This window comes from Ambystoma mexicanum, chromosome 3p, assembly GCF_040938575.1.
Source record: "Ambystoma mexicanum isolate Mex_15411 chromosome 3p, UKY_AmexF1_1, whole genome shotgun sequence".
Taxonomy (NCBI): Eukaryota; Metazoa; Chordata; class Amphibia; order Caudata; family Ambystomatidae; genus Ambystoma; species Ambystoma mexicanum.
This window is the reverse complement of record NC_090925.1, coordinates 16,391,607-16,412,887: the sequence shown is the minus strand read 5'-3', so window position 1 is coordinate 16,412,887 and position 21,281 is coordinate 16,391,607. Positions and strand designations below refer to the sequence as shown.

The 21,281-nt window shown below is 44.3% G+C and overlaps 1 protein-coding gene across 6 annotated transcripts in view; it reads right to left on the bottom strand.

Annotated features, from left to right (window-relative positions):
• Positions 1 to 21,281, bottom strand: part of LOC138579456 (protein FAM118A-like) — a 334,356-nt gene that overhangs the window by 134,867 nt on the left and 178,208 nt on the right. For all 6 annotated transcript variants that reach the window (XM_069649790.1, XM_069649786.1, XM_069649789.1 and 3 more), the window contains exon 5: positions 9,112 to 9,240. In XM_069649790.1, coding sequence (XP_069505891.1) covers positions 9,112 to 9,240 — 129 coding nt within the window. The remainder of the gene's footprint in view (positions 1 to 9,111; positions 9,241 to 21,281) is intronic.

The following is a 21,281-nucleotide window of genomic DNA, read 5'->3' as shown; positions in this document are numbered from 1 at the left end:
AAATGCTATGTGAATCAGCACGGTGACAGGTTGATGCCGGTGGTTCATCCCCTTTAGCATTTCCATTAACCATATGACAATTACGATTTGTTAGTGCCGTCATCCAAGCCTGGCTATGACTCGATATCTCATTCTCATTTAAGGGTACGTTTATCTTTCGATCATCATCAAACCTAAACCAGGTGCAATTTAAGTCACCACAACAGATTATAGACAAGTTTCTGTATGTAATTAGGGCGTTATCTATCAGATGAGTGGTAGCCTTTATGAAGGACGCTGTGCTGATTTTCTTAGGATTCCAATATCCATTAATAATCAGCAGATGCTGGCGCTTTTTTTTTTATGTGATGATTGCATGACAATTCCATGGATAAAGGGGTTTGGATTGAAAGTTTCCAATGTTTTCCACCAGGTATTTATTTTTATCAGCGTTAAGAGACCCGAATAGGGTCGACCCTGGGGATTCTTCACTGCCGGGTTCAGATGGGTAACAAAGCCATCTCTTGACGGAGCGTCACCAAGCCACGTTTCTTGTAGGCAGATTACAATGACCTTTTGTAGATTGATATCAAAGTCATTGAAAAGATGCGTGAACCCTCTCGTGTTCCAAGATAGGAACTCGCACCAGGATTCACGCACTGCGATTCATTGCTATTGTCTCGTGTTGTGGAACCTTGGTTTATGGTTTTCCCATGCAGGCTTGCGGCCATTTTGAGTAATTTGAATTGCCCTTGAGGAGACCTCGGCAAGCGATTTCCTCAGGTCATCACGACTCAGAATGGCGTCTTTCTTGTCAGAGAGCGTTGGAGTACAACTATTGACACACTTTAATTACTCCGGTGGTTCTATCATGATGTCGAAGCCAAAAGCAAGTAATTCTTCAGAAGCTCTCATAATTGTATTGCGAACTGAGACATATGGGATATGCAATAAGACTTGGTCGGCTGTAAGTTCAGTCGGGTATTCCACAATCTTAATATCCTCTGACTCAATAGTACGTAAAGAGGGGATACATTTGAATAGCCTCATGACGATGTTGCGATTTAAGTTCACATCGTTGTCGTCATTTTGAAAGTTTTGAAGGCGTAATTTCCCAATTTGAGTTGATGACAAAGATGTATGATTGTGTTGTACCCTCGAAGAGTAATGTACTTTTTTGGTCTTTTGTGTTACAGTACATTTTGGATTCCATCTTGATGAGTGATCGATGTGTTGATCGAGTTGCTCTCGAGATCTTTTGTTTACCTTTCCATCATGGAAGTTCACAGCAGGAGTGTTGGGCAGTTGATTAGTCATCACTTTCATTGCACTAGGCTGTAATTTCGAATTATGGAGTGAGTGTTCATGTTCGATCGTTTCATGGCCCTCAAGTGATTCTCCTTGGTGCGAATATGTAGATAAATCACATAGATCTATTTCAGATCCTATTTCAGAACTATCTACACTTCCGATGTCAGACTCCAATCTTCTCCTTTTATTTGTCCGAGTAGCTGGATCACATCTAGGTGCCCCACTTTCGGCTGATGGAGCGTTGATTTTTCCCTCACTTCTTTTGATTGTGCCACTCGCTTAAACAATCCCAAATGCTGTGGAGAAGTTAGATTTCTAATAAACTTTTTTGCTTTGGTTTTGCCTTTTGTCAATCGAGGTCGTGCAAATTTTTGATTGAGGGGCACTTCGTTGGAAGTGAATTGACAAGCAATACGTCTATCCTGGCAGTAGTTATTGATTTTGCAGTGCCCTCGAAGATGCCAAATGAATTAATCGGGCACCGGGACGCCTGTTCCGCAACTGGCTGAATCTTCTCAGTCGATGTTTTCTCTACAGACCGTTGTACATCTGTAGTTACTTCTTTTTGGGTTGATGCCTTGTTGGAAATATCTGTTAGAGAAATTTGGGTGCCATTGTTGGGATTCACATGTGGCTGTACCGGACATGGCGGTATCATCGGTAGAGCAAGATTTTGCATTGCTATATCAGTTTGTCCGCATTGAGACACAACAGAAGATGCTGGGCCACTTTGTTTTCTTCTTGCAATGGCCCCAGAAGAAGATTGGGGCAAGCCCGAGCAAGGTGTTTCAATTATTGTCGTAATTATTGGACATCCTATCGTCTTATCAACAATAATTTGCGGCAGCCCAGGATTACATATGGCCACTTCGGCATCATGGCGCATCTATTTTAAGGCGTCCAATAGGCCTTCCGACAAGGTGTCATTTTGGCAGTGATGTCGTGCTGCCAGATCAGTCAAGCGCTCTTGCCAACGTACGGTGAGGTCTGCCTCTCTGGAGATCTGATTTGTGAAAAAGTTGTTGAAATGTTCTACTTTCTCCATTTTTTAAGATAAGGACGAAATTAGAGCTGTCTGGTCTTTGAGAACATCGTGGATGGATTCATAAAGTTTAGTGAAGGGAATCATCGCCACTGAAGATGCTGCAAGCATGTTGTTATAGAGCTGAGTTGCTGCTGCGGCCGAGAGACTTGCTTTTTGCGTTGAAGTAGAAGAGCCATCAGAACCAGAATGTGAACTCGTCGCTGTGTCCTGAAATGTTGGAGGTTGGTCACTCAAATGTATGTTTGTGGGTTTGTCTAGCAGTTATTTTTTTGTTTGTACTGGTCGGTCTCTAGGTGTACTTGTTGATGCGTAGATATTTGATTGTGAACATTCAGGCAAGTTATTCAAAAAATTCGAACTCTGAGTTTTATTGTGTACCGTGGTAAGAGGACAGACAGATTTGTCAGCTCGATGTCTGACCAAGTCGGCCCCTGCCAATAAAGTTTGTTCGCACTGAGATCGTTTTACATGGGAGGCCAATTCATGTTGTTCGGATAATTTTGGCACCGGCATAGGCATAGGAGATTGTCTATTTAAATGTCTTTGTTCATGGTATGCTATCAGTTTTTTCTTGGCAGTGGCATAGTCGGCGTCTAATTGTGCCATCAAACGCATTTCACGTCCTGATTTTGAGTGGCCCACATTATCCTTTTTAGCCGTACAGATGACTGCATTGGGCACTTTAAGTGTTGTAGACATCTCACCATGCGGTAAGTTTGCCAAAACCGTGATTCCCTCCAGATGTACTTCCGTGTCCAGAGGTTGTTGGTTTACAAACCTCAAATGTTTGTTTGCTGGGCACGAGGTGGCATCAATCAGCCTTGGCATTTTGTGCGTTGGGGGCACGTTGTTAATTGGCCCCCGTTGAAATGTGTCATTAGTCATGTTTCTTTGCTCTAACATTGTCAGCGGCATTGTTTGATTTGTAGTTGACCCCAGCGTTAAACATAGGCGTTGGATTCCCTTGTATTTCCAGCCATGTTTAAATTGTCATCATTGGTGGATCTGTTAATTGACGCGCCCAAAGCCGCTAACGGGCCTATGAGATTGTTCTGGATCCCATCTTGAATGGCAAGTGGATGGGATGATTCATGTGGTTGGTCCGATGAATGGATGAGCACATTTGTAATATTTATACTTGTATTTACAGCTTCAATCAGCTCCACGTCGGTCAAGTCAAAAGGGGAATAAAAAACCTCGGGGCTTGTTGCCAAAAGACTTGCTTGCGTAATAGTTTTTTCTTGGGCATTTATACTCTGCTCAGGCTCAGAAGGTGGTAGCTGGGTCAATTTCAGGGAGGATAAGACTTTTAACTATTTTAACGAAAGAAGCCCATTGACACACGGGTCCTGAGCCGGGGAAGCTGGAGGCGGCATTATATTGGCTTCACACACCCTTTCTCCTCCCTCACCAGTCTCATTCGGTAGAGCCGAATTTGTGTTGAGCTCAGCAAGGATTAAAGATTGTTTAGTGTTTGCTTCGGTAGTCATTGGCAACGGTGAGTCTGAGAGAAGGAGCGAAGGAAAGCTAACTGACTTCACAAGTCCCCCTTCTGAGGCAGGTACCGCCTCTTCTCGCTCGCTTACCTTTGCCTGCATGGTGCCGGTTGCAGCTTTCAATGAGGTCCAAGGATTTAGCATCCGACGATGCTGTAGCGTCTTCTTCTTGTCTGGGGCCCCGAATTTGCAGTCATCTGGGGCAGGCAAGCAGATCAAGAGTGTTGTGCGGAGCGCCCAGCGCCCGTAGCGGACTGTAGCAGAATGACTCTGCTTCACGACTCCGCGCCGCGGTCCGCGCTGTTTCCGGGGTTATATAAGGACACCTCCTTTGTTAAAGACACAGTGTCTTTTACAAACTTGACCACGTCGCTGCAGCTCTTCAGGGAGATAAAAATACACTCGACCGTAGCAGACGACTGTAGCAGACGACTGTAGCAGACTGACTTTGCTTCACGACTGCGCGGCTTCCGGGGTTATATAGGCACACCTCCTTTGTTAAAGACACAGTGTCTTTTACAAACTTGACCACGTCGCTGCAGCTCCTCAGGGAGAAATAAAATACACCCGACAGTAGCAGACGACTGTAGCAGACTGACTCCGCTTCACAACTCCGCGCCTATTTTTACTCTGAACCTCCAGACCTCGCCCAGGTCCCAGCTTCTCAGCCCTCTTACCAGGCTTCGCCTTCTTTTCTTGCCTTCGGCTTCCATTCTGATCCTATTGACATTTCCCAGGTCCCTGCTTCCCAGCCTTCTTGCCGGGTTTTGCCTTCTTTGCTTACCTTGTCTTCCACTCTTAACCTCTAGACCTCTCCCCGGTACCGGCTTCTCAGCCTTCTTGCCAGGCTACGCCTTCTTTGATTATTTTCCTGCTTGGAGGCTCAGCCTCTCCTGCTGAGTCATTGGATGTATCTCCAATTTGTGGAGCTCAACCAGACTTGTCTTTTTCAGGCCGTTGCAGTCCTCGCAGACCTCGGGTTCTCCGATATAAGTCTTGCCCTAACCTTGCTTTTAGTGTTCGATTGTGTAGATCTCTCCAGCTTTCCCAATGTTCCGGCCCTCACCACAACCTGGGATTCTTTGGCATTCCACGGATCAGGTCTCACAGCAACCGGGGGCTCAGGTTCCACGTTGGCAGGTCTCTTTATGCCCGGCTCATCAGCGTTTCCTTTGCCGGGTCTCCTCGTGTACCTGGCTTTGCACCCTTGTGTTTGAGTAGCCAACAGTCCTGGCAGCAGTGCTACCCACATCCTCCATGTGGCGCTCTCCACGCCCCCGTTGGAAGCGGAGAGGGACGCGTTCTCTTGTCACCACCTTCTGCAGCCCTCTTTATACAGACTATTAGGTTGTCCTTTTTGCATCAGCTCTCCTGATTGGGAGGGCGCTTTAGAAGAGTGCTCCTTATATTGGGATTGGTGGCTTCCTGACAGATTTCTAAATTCCTTTCGGCCCTTCCTCGTTTGCTAATTGCTGCCATGTTTCATCTGTTTTATCCACAGCTTCAGTCGACAGCCTAATGTGGCTGCAGGAGAAGGGCCTGCGGCAGCTGCAGGAGAACGGCCTGCAGCAGCTGCAGGAGAACGACCTTCAGCGGCTGCAGGAGAACGAGCCTGCGGTGGCTGCAGGAGAACGGGCTGCACGGCCACAGGAGAATGGCCTGCGGCGGCTGCAGGAGAATGGCCTGCGTGTTCTGCAGGAGAACGGCCTGCGGCGGCTGGAGGAGAACAGCCTGCGGTGCTCTGCAGGAGAACGGCTTGCGGAAGCTGCAGGAGAACAGCCTATGGTGGCTGCAGGAGAACGGCCTGCAGCGTTTTTCAGGAGAACGGACTGCAGCAGCTGCCGGAGAACGGCCTGTAGTGTTCTGCAGGAGAACAGCCTGCAGCGGCTGCAGGAGAACGGCCTGCAGCGTTCTGCAATGTCTAACTGTGACCGCTTGGGTCTTTTCGTTCCCTCGCCTTGGAGCCAAGTTTGAAAGCCTTCATTGTTTCCATGCACACATTCTTCATGTATGTTGGTATGCATGGGCTGCTTAAATGTGCAGCTCAGTGGCATGGTTGGTTTCCCCCCTGGGGTTTATTTTCCATGTTCATGCTATCCTCATCTGAGAGACTTGTGGAGGGGTGGTCTTCGTGGTGCCTGATAGCAGTGGAATAAGGCATGTGGGTGGGTGGCAGCCTACGGAATCCCACTCATCGCACCCTCTTAGCATCCATTCCAGCCCCGCTCTTAGCAGTGTGCCCTCCTCACATGACAATATGGCGGATTCCACCCGGAAGGAAAAGAGGAGTGGCCCTCCCTGCACTCGCTTGCCAGGAGTGCCAGGAGTGCGTGGCTGGCTTATGAGAAAAAAAGCATTGCCTCAATTAGGGGCCTCAATTAGGGGTTCCCCACCGAATGGGGGAGCACAATGACTGGACTGAAAGACAAAGATGACGGACAAGGAACTGGGCCCGCTCATGAATAGGAAAGGGTACCAGCCCTCAGCTGCTGTCAGGTACTGTCAGGTTGGAGTGACATATTCTTTTAAATACAGTGATATATCCTCATTTACATTGGGTCAGGGGAGACAAATATTTAGTATAGAAAGGATTTGAGAAGTTATTATGGGTTATATTTTTAAAACAGCCAATTTTGCCCTTAACCTTCATTGCAGTCTATGGAAAATGCCCCAAGCCAAGATGGAGGTTCTCAGTCTAAATTATAATTGGCTGGTGATTGTTTATAGGGAGGACAGTGAACATTCTAAACTGCCTTTCATCGTCGTTGCCCAGCTGAGAGGTCGTGTGCTAAGCTGCTCCTGCTTAACTTGTTCAGGGGTTTCATGTTTCAAGCAGTCGAGCGGCTTCTTTGAAAATGTAACAGGAATCTTATATGGAGTTCGTTGTGACACAGGACAGGAGTGAGAAGATTTCATGTTATCTGAAAAAAGAAGTTCCCAAGACTCTTCACAAGATAAGTGCTTTTAAACTGAAACTCTTTTTCTGATGAACTTGTAAAAAGGTTATATTGATTTTTAAAGTTCGTAAACGGAAACACGTTATCTAAAACTGTAGCGCGATCGCTTGTTTTCTTTGCTACGTTACATTTCTATCGAGCGCGTGGTTTTTTCCGTTAACGAGAGCCTGCGCGTGAAAGTCTGCGCGTGTGAGTCTAGCGCGAGCGTGAACATTTGCCTAGCGTATTTTGTCTACGTACGCTAGGTTTTTGCTACGCAAGTTTCGCGCGTGTGTATTTTGTTACGCGATCGAATCTGCGCATGCGCAAGAACAAATCTATGAGGGGCTTCCGCACGAGCTCTAAGAAGTGTCACGTGAAAACTAAAGCGCGTGTGCGTGTTTCCCGCTACTTGGTTTTTAGCGCGTGTGCGTATTTTTTTCGTGGGTTGGAACTGTTAGCGCATGTGCGCGTGTTTTTCCCGCGACTTGGACTTTAGCGCGTGTGCGTGTTTCCCGCGAATTGGATTTAAGCGCGTGTGCGTTTTTCGCGCGTATTGGATTTAAGCGCGTGTGCATTTTTCCCGCGGTTTGGATTTTTAGCGCATGTGCAGGATATTTCTACATGAAGTTTTCTTCGCAAGTTTCAAAGCAGTTCAAAGATTAAAGACACTCTAAAAAATTATAATAAGAAATACAAGAACTTCCATTTACTTTTAAAGAACTTAAGACTTTGTTCAAGAATCTTGAGGATAAAAAGAAGAACTGCAAGGTTAAATATCACATTCATGGACCTACTGAGAAGGCTGAATGATCATTAAGATTCAAGTCAACTAGTAAGGAAGTCTTTTCTGCTTATCACTTCTCTGGGCATTCTGAAGAGAAGTACCAGGTATGGTCTTTTAACTATTTTGGTAAAGGATATAGAAATTTAAGGTTAGTATAGTAACCCAATGAATAATGAGGTGTATTATGTGTTTATGTTTTAACTACAGGTGAAGAACCAGCTAGTCGATAGCTTCCAGCCTGATGTTTGTTAATTTATCTCTTCCCCCTTTCCCCTGGAAGTGAGGTAAACTGAGCAGTTATATAGTATCAGCTCAGAGTGCCACATTTTGGGTGGATTGTTGGGGGTTCAGCAGCTTCCGCAGACACCAGGATCTCAGCCTGACAGCTGCCCGCGCATAATGAAGGAAAGCAAATACCAAGGGAGTAGAAATACATGTAGCGGCACGAGGCCCACAGAAGAGCCAGTGGGAACTACAGGCGGCGGGTCCAGGAATGTGCCGTAGAAGCAATAGCGCAGAGCTGAGTTCTTTTGCTATATCCTGACTATGAATGTGTGTGATGCCTGTCCAACTGGGCATCTCATCATTATACATTTCCCAAAGGTTACCTCACATTCTCTTCCTGCAGGTGCAGCTCGGCTGTTTCCAATGCTCACTTTTACAGCGCCTAGAAACAGATGGCAACAAAGCGCCCTCTCCCACTTCCACTCTATGCACTTTTCAGGGCGCAAAGGAATGATTGAACACTGGGAATCCACTCTGCACTAAAAGATAAAGTCCAGAGAAAGTAAAATAGGATTCATGAGCCAGGAACGCTGCTAAAACCCAATTAATTTTAACATGGAGCCTTAAAACTCCAAACAAACACCCATTGTTATCAGATGGCATTTGGTCCTAGCAGACTTTCCTGGTTCACATTATACTTCTCTCTGGACCTTATCGTTTAGTGCTGATAGGGACAGAGGTGACAAAGAACATCTGTATAATATTATATAATCTCCCCAGTGGCATATAGGCTCTCAAAGGAAGATATCATGAAAAATGGCTACAGAGTTCCTCATGCAGGCCCTTTGAAACTACTCTGGTGTCGAGGCAGCGCCTGCCGAAAGCACCCTTAACATAACTTAAATCTGCATGTGGCCATTGCACCTTTGAGCTGGTGTGTTTTTGGACTCTGCACCAGAGAGGTATATGTGATATGGTTTATGTTACTCGCCTACTACTCCAGGAGTGAGCACAGGCATAACCACTATTTTTTATCCAGAGAGCTGATGTAGAGAGAGTGTCCATTTGGCAGAGCACACTTTCTTGCAAAAAAAAAACACTTCTACTTTGTGTCGCAGAACAGAAGGAAATGACCCCTTTGCAGGCAGCAAGATGCAAGGACTGGAATAAACTGCACCCGGCTGTGAGCAAGTGACTCCCCACTTTGTAAATTTCTTCAATAGCTGCAAGTGGAACACAAAGCATTCTGGGAGAGAAAAGATACATTTAAAAGAAAAACTAACAGTATCAACAGTGTTCTCTTTGGGAGGCGGTGGTGCGAGGAGGACATACCGTGAGTTCGGCATTATGGCTCAGTTCTTTATATCCATGTGGGTCCCACGCGATGCCGCATGGATCGGAGTAGACGCCATGGATGTGGAGGATACCCCACATCTTATGTCCTTGCGCCCAGTTGATCACCTGAAAAACACAATTCCACATCACAGTGATCACTGCCAAGCCAAGGAAATGGCTACACATCCCTCATCTCTGACTATTTTAACAAAGAACAAAAACACAGTCTTAAATATCTATTCTGAGGACTTAAAGTGCATGTAGAATAAAGTGCTGGACAAGCTCATCATTTATTAAAACTTTCTTTTCCTGTTACCCCAGTTTTAGTAGCAAGTTACCATAGGCGGATCTGAGGCCGAATTTCCAGGGGACACAGGCAGGTGAATGGCCTGCTGCTGTTTTGTGTGGTCTTTCTGGCTGGGGCACCGGGGGTTGTTACCAGCTGCTGCTCCAGGTGAACAGGCGCACCGTGCCTTTACATGCGCCATGTTGGCACGCCTTGGTTGTACACAACAATCCTTAAGAATTTGACTGGTACGGGTCTTCAAATTATGAGTTACAGCCCCAAATATTACCCAATCATGGCATGAACCCTGGTGTAGTCATAGCTAAGCTTAAAGTGCCCTCATGGGCAAATGGGCAAAATCTGACTCGTGGGCTCGATTTGAGGACCAATGTAAGTTTGATGACTTCTGGCCACATTCCGATTTTGACGGAGTGGCAAAAAAGTGGTGGTAAAGGAATTACCACCACTTTTACTACTCAGCCAAATCCTGAGGCTGGTAAATCCTCCACCTTACCGCTGAAACATCGCCAATATCAGCAGAATTAGGGCCCGGTGGAATTACCGCTGGTGGTAATTATGCCACAATTCCCATGGAGTCCTATGGACTCCAAAGAATGGGAGCTTGCCCCGCCTTCAACTGAAGAACCTCAGCCCTTTAAGATGAGTAGCAATTACCCTGGAGATGGATGGGGATGCAGAAGTTACTCAAACATCAATAATCAAAATGACTCAGTTGGTAAAAAGGATAACTGTTTTATTTTCAATTGTCTAAAACATAACAAACATCAACAAATTCGCTCGATCCTCTTAACGAGATTCATAAAAAACAGAGTTTATCTATCAAAAACTCATCATCAGTGACGTTGACCTGCGTCACTACCAACGTCATCCTACATGGCAAACTACAAAAACCTAACAGAAACTGTGATAGGCGCTTAGTGAGCATCTAAATATATGATCTATACTAGTATGGCATAGTGAAGAAAAGTGATAGTTGCCTCACCTGATGTTAAGAAACCTAAGGCCTTCCCTCAAATCGGCCACTATGAACGTCACTAAATACACAAAGTCCCATTGGCTACACAAACTGTAAGACCATTAATTACGTGGTCCCCTGCAAGTGGTTGGCACTCCAACCTTCGTCAATACTTTTCCACATACGTCGAGCAGCACGCAGATTGGACTTCGAGGTGCTGGTGAGCTCGTCTTAACCCCAGCTTCCCACCCATCAACTTATCAATCTATCATCATCTCAGTGGTCTGCTGGCAATTAGGCTTTGATGCTCAGCCTTGAGTTTGTTCTGTACTGTGGAGAATAAGGGAAGTGAAGGCACGCTCTGCCCTCATGCGTAGGTGTGAACATCTTGCTCGTCCGACTTCATCCTTCCACTTGACTGAAGACCACAAAATCGAGCTCTGGTGCCTTTAAAATACTATTTTTTAATAGACCTCTGACGTCTTCCTTGTTTGTTCATGCCTTCTGAGCAGGACCTTGTTCTTTTGCACGATTATGTATCCAATACTAGTTAACATCCTGATAAGAGCTTGTCTTCTTGGCTTGCCTTCATGGCTCACCCAGCCTCATCTTTTCGAGATTCCCTTTTACTTCATGTGTTTTCTTACTGCGACACGCTGAGAAGGGGCCTCTCTTTTTTAGTCCAATTCTGCTATAACATGTAGTGGAAACATCCATTGTTTACTCTTTATGTATATATGTAAATATTGGCCCTACTCACTATAAAGCTAGCCTCAAGAATACTTTGTCTGCTTGCGTTTCTTTTGCATCTGTACACGTGTAAATTGACTTGATATCTTCACCCATTTTATGGCATAAGCTTCTACACCTTGATCCCAAGATGCCACTTATCCTTGATACTTTCTTGATGCCTTATAGAATATCTGCATTCTCTGGTCTCTACATTGTTTCTAGGCACGTCAGCTCTGCTCTGTGTGACGTCACCATTCGTCTTGACCATTCATTTGCTCTGCTTGTTCCAGGATTTCATTCAAACGGCCATCATATTTTCTTGTATGCAGGTATGGTTTTCTCAATGGGAACCTTGCCTCCAGGATTCTCCTAGGTATCAGTATTTTCACTGGTACCGCACGATTTTCACATCCGGGCTCCAAACATATAGGCAATACGTGTAAGGTGGTTGAGGTGGGGGTACTTGGCTCCTCCTCTACAGCCTAACAACCACTTGTAATTCCCTGGTAAATCCGTGGGACCAAGGTCAGTAACAGTAATTCCGTTTGGCAGTAGTTTGGCAGCAATTACCAATAATTAGCAATTACCCTGCCAATAGAGCTTCTTGATGGCTCGCCGGCCTGAAGATTCGCCCTGCAGGCTGCCCTGACCACGAGCATAGGGAGCCCTGCTGAGCACTCCCTGACCTATATAATTGGAGGCTTGGGGTTGCACGGGGACAGAAGCGCAACCCCATTTCATTCAGACTCCGGGCTACTGTTCGTGAAACGCAAAACCACTGTGCCTGTGGTGCTTACTGGAGGACCCCAGAGAGCCTACATGACACATTACAAACTGTACTTAAATCCCCCCACTGCACCTGAAGTGAACTGCACCACATCAAGCACCAGTTTGCTCGGGCTTATACCAAGGCACAGCGGCCCTGAAGGTACTGTGGAGCGTGTTGCACAACCAGCTGCCTAGGCCCAGACTGTAGCGTCTAGCCAACACTATCCTTGTCCAAGGCATGACCACAAAGGCTCTATTTAAGACATAATAAATACAAATACAAAATTACGCCAAACTCGTTATGAGGGCCTGGCCGATTGTTACATCGGGGCGAAGTCAGGAGGGAGGCATGGAGGTTGGTTGCGCCTCCTGGCTCCTCCTCGGTGCACAATGTGCTCTTAATGCCTCTCATATGAAAATTAAAATAGCTACAAAAATAGCGAGCACCAGAAGTGGTTCAGTGAAGAGCTAAACATACAGAAAGTAGGAAAAAGAGTTCTAGGAAGAAAGTGGCACCAAAATCCTTCTAAGGAAAATAAGGATAAATGAAGCAAGCTGACAAAAACTACAGGGAAAGTATAAGAGAAGCAAAGGCTAATCATTATAACAAGGAAATAGCAGCAGCATCAAACACCACAAGAAAAAGATTTGAGATGATAAAAGGTATTGAAAACCAAAGGCCCTCCTCAGACCGCCTTTCTCTCCATGTAAGGAAGATTGCGATATTGTCCAAAATGCTTTCGCAGCAAAAATGCAAAAGGCAAGAAATAATATAATTAAGGCTAGAAAAATTTCAGGAAAAGCCACGATGCAGAAAGACGGTCTTAATCTGGGACTGATAGATACATTTAACTTCACAGCAGTTTCGGAAAAAGAATCGCTGGGGGTACTGAATAAAATGAAACCCACATTGTGTGCTGAAAATATGCTTCCTTCATAAATCATATTAGAAAACAAGGAAAAATTAGCTCCAGTTTCTGCCAAAATAATCAATGCATCTTTTAAAGAAGGCTTAGTACCCAAGGAAATTAAGAAAGTAACAATTACACCTTTGGTTAAAAAGGCAGGTCTTCATCCCAAGGAGCTAAGTAATCTTCATCCGATCACTAATTCCAACTTCATCCTCAAGATACTAGATGAAATAGCAACTAATCAATTACCGAAACACATAGAAGATCAGGCATCACTTCACCAACAACAGTCAGGCTTTAGGGCCGACCGTAGTACGGACACGGCCATGTTGGACCTGCAAAGCCATATGCTAGAGCTAGTGGATAGAGGCAAAACAGGGATGCTGATGTTGCTTGATCTTAGCCCAGCCTTTGACTTGGTAGATCACAAGCTCCTAGTAAAGGCGCTAAAGAGAATAGCGGGGTGCTCCCCGGTTGCCCTGGACTGGCTCATATCCTTTCTCACGGAGCACCAAGCTTGAGTGCACTGGGGGGAAACGTTTTCGGAGGCCATATCAATTATTTTTGGAGTACCTCATGGAGCTAGTTTATCCCCGTTGCTTTTTAATTTATATATGAGAAGCCTCTGTGACTTGTTGGATGACGTCGGCGTCTTTTTTACAAATTAGGCAGACGATGCGCAACTCGTTATTGAATTGGAGGGGGAATGCACCAGTGACAGTGCTAAAATAGCTGAAGTGTACTGCATGACAGAATTCAACAAAGGTAGCAGGCGCCCCTCTCTCGGAAGAACAAGGCATGATAACCTGTTCAGTGGTTGTTAACCACATTTAGAGTACGCAGCCATCTGCTTTTTGCTCACTGTACTTTTCACAGATGGGAAATATCCATTTGCATATCAGTCTTTGTCCCGCCCACATGGGCAGTCCAGCACCGAAATGCTATGGCAATTCCTCTCTGAACAAGAGTACCACCAGCAACCCCATACACGTGTTTCAGCCTTGTTGGGCATCATCAGTGAGGTGAAGCTGAGCCTCTCTAAGCACAATGAGCAGGGAGTCCACGTCTGGTTGCCCCCAGGTAACCTAGGGTGACCAACCCCAAGTTCCTTCAAAGAATTCAACAAAGGTAGCAGGCACCCCTCTCTCGGAAGAACAAGGCATGATAACCTGTTCAGTGGTTGTTAACCACATTGAGAGTTCGCAGTCATCTGCTTTTTGCTCTGCATGATAGACCTATGGATGCAGCAAAATGTGATGTGTTTGAACAACAGGAAAACAGAGCTCATGATCTTCGGAACAAGTACAGCTAGAGCCAAATTAGGAGGGGAGTACAAAACCTTCTCAATTAAAGAGCCTAAAATACCGGTCATGAGCCAGGTCAAGACACTCGGGGTGATGATAGATGCCTCAGTGAGGTCAGAGGCGCAGGTCAACTACTTGCATAAAAATAATGCGTACTACCTTCGCCTCATGAGAGCAATTAGACCTTATCTGAATGAGGAAAACACAGCAACCATTGCTAGAGTAATAGTATTGTCTAGATTGGATTACGGCAACGCATTGTTACTAGGAGCAACCAAAACAAATCTTGCCAGGTGTCAAGTCATAGAAAACGGCGCGGTACGTATAGTGAAGAGAATAAAAACCAGGGACCATATAACAACGGCAAGAACATCTCTGCACTGGTTAAGAGTTGAGGATAGAGTGAACTTTGAGCCAATGACCATCATAAACAGGTGTATTTTTGAAGATGCCCCCCCAATACTCCAAGAATCAATTTGTAAGATACCCTCCCTTGAGACAGCTATGCTCAGCAGACAAAGGATTTCTTTACGTGCCAAGATACAAGCTTAAGGTAGGTATGGGAAGATCCTTTGCAGTGCTTGCCACGCAACAGTGGAACAAATTACCTTCCAACCTGCGGTTGGAAGAGAATTATCAAACGTTCAGGGAAATGCCTGAAGACGTGCCTCTTTAAGTGATGGCATCCAGTTAGGAAACAGAGAGTCCATAGGGATGATTGAGGGTGTTCCAGGTATGTCTAGTATTTGTTGTAAAACTGGTTTGAGGTAAGCCATATGTAGGAGGAGCTGGGAATATAGAGTTCAATTTGTGATTATGTATTGTAGTCAAATGTTAAGACAACGGGTTGCTGCATGTTGGAGGGGCAAGTCGTTACCTCAAAACTACTAGGTTTTAGATAATAGCACAAAGGAGAGTGTCACCTCTGTTGAGTTGCGCAGCCCTAAAACAAATAATTAACTTCACAAATAGACCTAGTCAATAATATTATTGAAAAACAAACGTCCAAATTGTACTAAAAAGATGAAGTCATCAGCCTGAGTACTTAGTCCAAAGTGTATGTGAAACAGAACTGCCGACACGTGTTTCAACCCTATACATCAGGTCCTTTTCAAGGCAAAACGTAAGGTAGCAGTCACGTAGAATATGGAGGAAAATATTACGTAGCCTTTAGGCGATACTTGTTGGACACAATTATAAATATGGCCCGATCGGCGATGGCAATATATTCAGCAGGTGCTGTTATTGCAAACAACCTGAGCATGTAGAACTGATCTTCTATGGCCGCTGGAGGCATGGAGAACAGCATTGACAGCTGTTGCTTTCCGAAAGGTTTGGGTCTGCAGAGTTTCATTCATAATATAAATACGAAGATCCAGAAATTCTAATGAATCAGGGCTAACATGGCCAGAAAACTCAATGTCAAAATCATTATGATTAAGATAGTGTGAAAATTCTTCAAATTCTGGTAACGTCCCATTCCAAATGACCAGGACGTCATCAATGTATCTTTTCCATACAACAAGATTGTCCTTAAATTGATGGTCGATGAAAATATATTTCTCCTCATAAAAACCCATTAAAAAGTTGGCCAGGGACAGAACATATTTCGCGCCCATGGCCACTCCTTTCGTTTGCAGGTAGTACTGTTGATTAAATAAAAACTGATTGTGAGCTAAAGTAAATTCCCAAAAATCTTTGATCCTTTGGACATGTAAGGCATATGAAGCAGAATGTTTACGGAACGTAAAGTCAATGGTTTTGAGAGCTAAATGGTGTTGTATTGAAGTGTATGGTGCTTTTACATCAAATCTGGCCAAAAGAAAATTGGAAGACCACTTTATGTTATGTAAGATCTGCAAAGTGTGAGTAGAATATCGTAAATACTCAGTTAGCGTTGGCACGATGTCCTTTATTGCAGTGTCGATATATTGGGAAAGTCCCTCAGTGGCCCATGCTATGCCACTCATTATCGGTCGTACCTGAGGAAGTGTCATGGTTGGGATAACAGTATTAGGTCTATAAAGAAAGAGTTTCTCGTCGTCTGTGAGTGTTCCACGTGAATACCAGTCTTGAATAAGTCTTAAATTGTGAAACAGTATCTTGAGTGGGATTGCCCTGTAAGAGTTGGTAACAGCCTGGAGTGCTGAGGTGTTCATTGGCCGTAGTTATGTAGTCTGCGGTGTTTATAATTACTATATTACCGCCTTTGTCTGCCTCCTTAATAGTAATGCTCGTAGCTTGTGCTAAATTTTTAAGCGCACCTTTTTCAGATAGTGAGAGGTTGGATTTGTAAGACAAAGCACAGGGGTGGTCAATATGCCGATAAATGTCCTGCATAACTGCCTGATAGAAAGTATCTATGACACTTTCATTGCTGCTTACTGGTACAAATTTGGATCGTGGTTTGTGTTCCATCAATTTTAAATTGTGTTGATGGATCCCAAGTTCATAATGCAGAGAAGTAGAAGTTGACTGTGTGTCTTCAGTAAGCGACATTAATAGTTGTGTGTCTTCAATATCTGATATGGTAAACTGACTTACTGGTTGTGGTACCATTTGAGAGGTATATGTAGTGGCCTGATTGTGGAAGAAGTTTTTTAATCTGAGTTTGCGAGTGAACTTGAATAAATCAATCTGAAATTGATTAAAGTCAGTGGGACAGCTGGGTGCAAATGAAAGACCTTTATTCAACAGGGATAACTCCGCAGTAGACAACACTTTGTTCGATAGGTTGCAAACTAGGTTCGGAGAATGGATTTGGTTGCAACATTCTTGAGACTGGAGCGAGTTTGACGTTTGTTGACGTTTTTTCCTTTGTCTGGCCCTTGATCGTCTTCCTCTTCCTCCTCGGAGGATGTGATGGGAGTTGTGATAATTCGTCCTAAAGGGACATTGAACCTTACTGTTTTGTTTGTTTGTGCAGTGGCATTGTGTATGTTATGCTTTTTGTAACGTTTAATTGCAGCCAGAAAGCCTCTGCGTGAATGGGTAAGTGAAGGAGTAAGACTGTCCTCCCCTTTATCAATAGTGGCTGTTTGTTCCTCTTCGGATTCTATTTCTGATGAAACCGGAGTAGTAGTAGGAGTTTGTATTGCTGGTTTAATGTTATCATAATCAAATTTGGCCTGGAAAGTATATACTCGGTCGTTGTTGTAATCCCTTTCATCACGGAAAAATTTACGAAATTTACGTATCTTAATTTCATCCTGGTAATCTTTAAGCAGAGCTTGCATTTTATCATAATTCTTATCTTTGACGATACTGGATTAGACATATCTTCTATTTCTTTCTTTAATGTATCAATTTGTTTGGTAACACGTGTATGTTCACGTTCTGCATGCGGGACCAAAAGCTTTAACATTTTTTCAGAACTGAGGGTGAGGTTCTCTTCCCATTCTTGGGCTAAATCTCGATCTTCATCGTGAGTGAAGTCTGGGAAAAAAAGGATACAGAGACCCCTAGGGATCATGTTATGTTCGATATAATTGATAAGCGACACCTTTTCCCATTAGTTGTTGATTTCTCATCTAGAGAGTCGTTCTAGGCGCACAAATTTGTTGGAAAGTGTTTCAGGTGCTTGTCCAGAGCTGGCGAAAGCATTGCTCATACTGCCTTTAGGAGAGAATAGAGCTACTCTATCCATTTCACGAGTCAAAATATATTCGGCCATAATCAAACCAATGTTAGAAAAAAGAAACAGAATAATGTAGTATGATACTGAGAATTCCCTGCAAGTCTCACCGGCATAAATGACTGGAAAACTGGTTTGAGGTAAGCCGTATGTAGGAGGCACTGGGAATATACAGTTCAATTTGCGGTTATGTATTGTATTCAAACGTTAAGACAACGGGTTGCTGCACGTTGGAGGGACAAGTAGTTACCTCAAAACTACTAGGTTTTAGATAATAGCACAAAGGAGAATGTCACCTCTGTTGAGTTGCGCAGCCCTAAAACAAATAATTAACTTCACAAATAGACCTAGTCAATAATATTATTGAAAAACAAACATCCAAATTGTACTAAAAAGATGAAGTCATCAGCCTGAGTGCTTAGTGCCATAGAAGATCAGTTCTACATGCTCAGGTTGTTTGCAATACCAGCACCTGCTGAATATATTGCCATCGCTGATTGGGCCATATTTATAATTGTGTCCAACAAGTATCGCCTAAAGGCTATGTAATATTTCCCTCCATATTCTACTTGACTGCTACCTTACGTTTTGCCTTGAAAAGGACCCGATGTATAGGGTCGAAACACGTGTCAGCAGTTCTGTTTCACATACACTTTGGACTAAGCACTCAGGCTGATGACTTCATCTTTTTAGTACAAGTTGGACGTTTGTTTTTCAATAATATTATTGACTAGGTCTATTTGTGAAGTTAATTATTTGTTTTAGGGCTGCGCAACTCAACAGAAGTGACACTCTCCTTTGTGCTATAGTATTTGTTGTATGTTACCAGTGCCCTGATGCCTGCGGGCTGCCGGCGCTATAGAAGTATACATAACATAACATAACATAACGTAGGGCTGGCACTTCTGAGCACCAGCCCCGATATTTGAAAAAAATATAACATGTGAGTGGCGCCCCGACGTGGGCAGAAAGGCATGCCACTCAGTGTTTTAAAAAATATATATATATATATCATTAGGGCTGGTCCTCAATCAGGACATTAACTAGGCACCTGCCCTAACACTTAAAATTAAAAAAGCATGTGAGTGTTGCAATGACTTGTGCAGCACAGCGCAACTCTTACAGGGTTGACATGGCAACCACGTTGGCATTGCTGAACATGCAGCACCTGGGCACCACCAAGATTCAATTCCTTCTGGGGTGTGACAGCTCTGTGCACCTGAATTTGTCCACTATGGTACTTGGCTTTGCCGCTGCAACCCAGAGAAGACCTAAGGTAAGTGTGTGTGCGTGTTATGTTTATGTATGTATGTATGTATGCTTGTGAGTGTGTTTGAATATAATGCACTGTGTGTGCATGACTAATTGAGTGAGTCTGTAGCTGTGCAGGTAAGTATGTATGTATGTTAGGGTCAGCATATGTCTGTAGGTGGGACTGGGCAAGAGTGTGTGTGTTGTGGTAAGTCAGATATAGGAGATGGACAAGAAGACCTGGTTCAACAAGTTTAATTAAAGACAAGAAAAGCTCAACTAACCCTACAGCTCTGATGATGCATTAGCCTAACTTCAAAAGAAAATAATAAAAAGGTGCTCTACGCTATGTCTCAAAAAATGCCACCCTCTGTCCACACCTATGCTGTCCTATGTGCTCTCCCTACCACTAATAACACACATTACATACACGTCTGCCTCAGTAAGCTGGTTCTCACTGAACTCGGCTTCGGACCCCACACACTTTTATCTTTGGTTTTCTGTCTCCCAGGCCCTGGCCTGCTGGCAGAGTTCAGAATCTAGGTCCTGTGTCGAACAAGAAGCAAGACTCAGGTCACGGAACATGGTTCTACTTGTGTTTTATTCAAATAAAAGAAAATGCCTCGCTTTCCCTACAACTAAAAGGGGGTTCCCTTCCTAAGACTCAAAGAACTAAGGTGCTCATCAGTTAGTGACGATAACAAAACCGACCTTCATCCTAACCTGTCAAACTACCTAGCCCAATCCCCAGATGATTTGGCGCCTGGTTCATCTGAATCTTTGACATCTGTCCCATCACGGGAGCTGCTGGGCCATCCTGATACCAACAGTGGTCGATCTTGTACCAAACAAACCAAAATGACCTCCTTTTGCCAATCTAGTACCAGAACTGAGCCTTCAACAAACGATGCTGTATGCTCTATACAGACGATAGACAGTGTTATTCCTGGCTTAGGGGTTGTGGCATCCTCGCTTGCTACTCCTAATGGGGCAAATCTGGTGAATGGATCTAACGAAACTAATAAGAGCAGCACTCTGTTGGACCTTGAAGGGGGCCGTTGGATAATATATTGCCGAGTTTGGCCGATAAGGCGCACTGCTTCTCGGAAATGGGTGTGTGATCACCAAGTCAATGGAGAACAATTACATCTGACGATATTGACTGGATTACATTGCCTCTTGTAAACAATCAACGTATGGCGTGTCATTTCCATTCTGAATTGGTGTCCAATTTAGTATGGGAGCAGCGGGCTAATCTTTCAATACTGGGGTATGAATTAAATGCCCTCAAATCATCGGAAGAGGCTAGGGGATTTGGGGATTTTAAGCAAAGGGAGGCTTTAGAGCGGGTACCATTGGTCCCTAATTTTAAGTCTACTACTGCTCTTCTGGACTCTGTTGCTTTGACTCCACTCTATTGTAAGCGGGCCAAGATTGGTCCTGGTGGGCCCTTCCCTGAAAGCCTTTCAGGAGTGGTTTCTGGAAGTTAAGCTCACCTCCCTTTCAACAAATGTTTCTATGTTAATGGTCAATATTTACTGGAATCCCGCAAGTACTTCTTAGGAGTGTATCCATCAAAGCCTTTCAGAACTTTTTGGGGATTGGTTTGCCAAGGGATATGAGAACCACACAATTCTGGGGGTGACTTGAATTCTAATTGTGTGGAGGGGTCAGTTTGGAATGCCTCCAAGTGGTTTATAGTCATTGCATCAAATTCCTTGCATCTAAACGCATTTGCATCAAATTCTTTCCATCTAAAAAATTTGCATCAAATGCATTTATTGGGGGGTGACCCCCAAACCCCTGATTCTTACACTTTAAAATCCTCCTGAACAAAAATTAATCCTTTACCCCCCAAAATCATGCATTCAATGCACATTTTCTAGATAGAAAAGATTCAATGGAATGGCATTAGATGGAATGGCATTAGTTGCAATGACCAGATACCCCTCCAAGTCCATCCCTCACTCCACACAGTGTAATATTAGTAGAGGGATGTCTTGGGATTCTTTCCTAGGGGAGTGGAAAGTTAATTACCTCGAGGGGAATGACACAGGGGGCACACTACCCTATATGTGGCAGATGTGCCTCTAGGATCGATTACTTTTACATTTCTTCCCTCTTGAGGGTCAAATGTGGCCCTGTGTCACGTCACAGTCCTGGTTTGGGAGACCATCTTCTGTTGTGTTTTCCAATGGACTTTACATCTTGCCCTTATGAGCTGACACCTGCCCTATCCAGTCTCATTTTGGAGGGGGTTGGGAGGGTTACATTAAATGGAACTATCGTCTGATTGTTAGGTTTA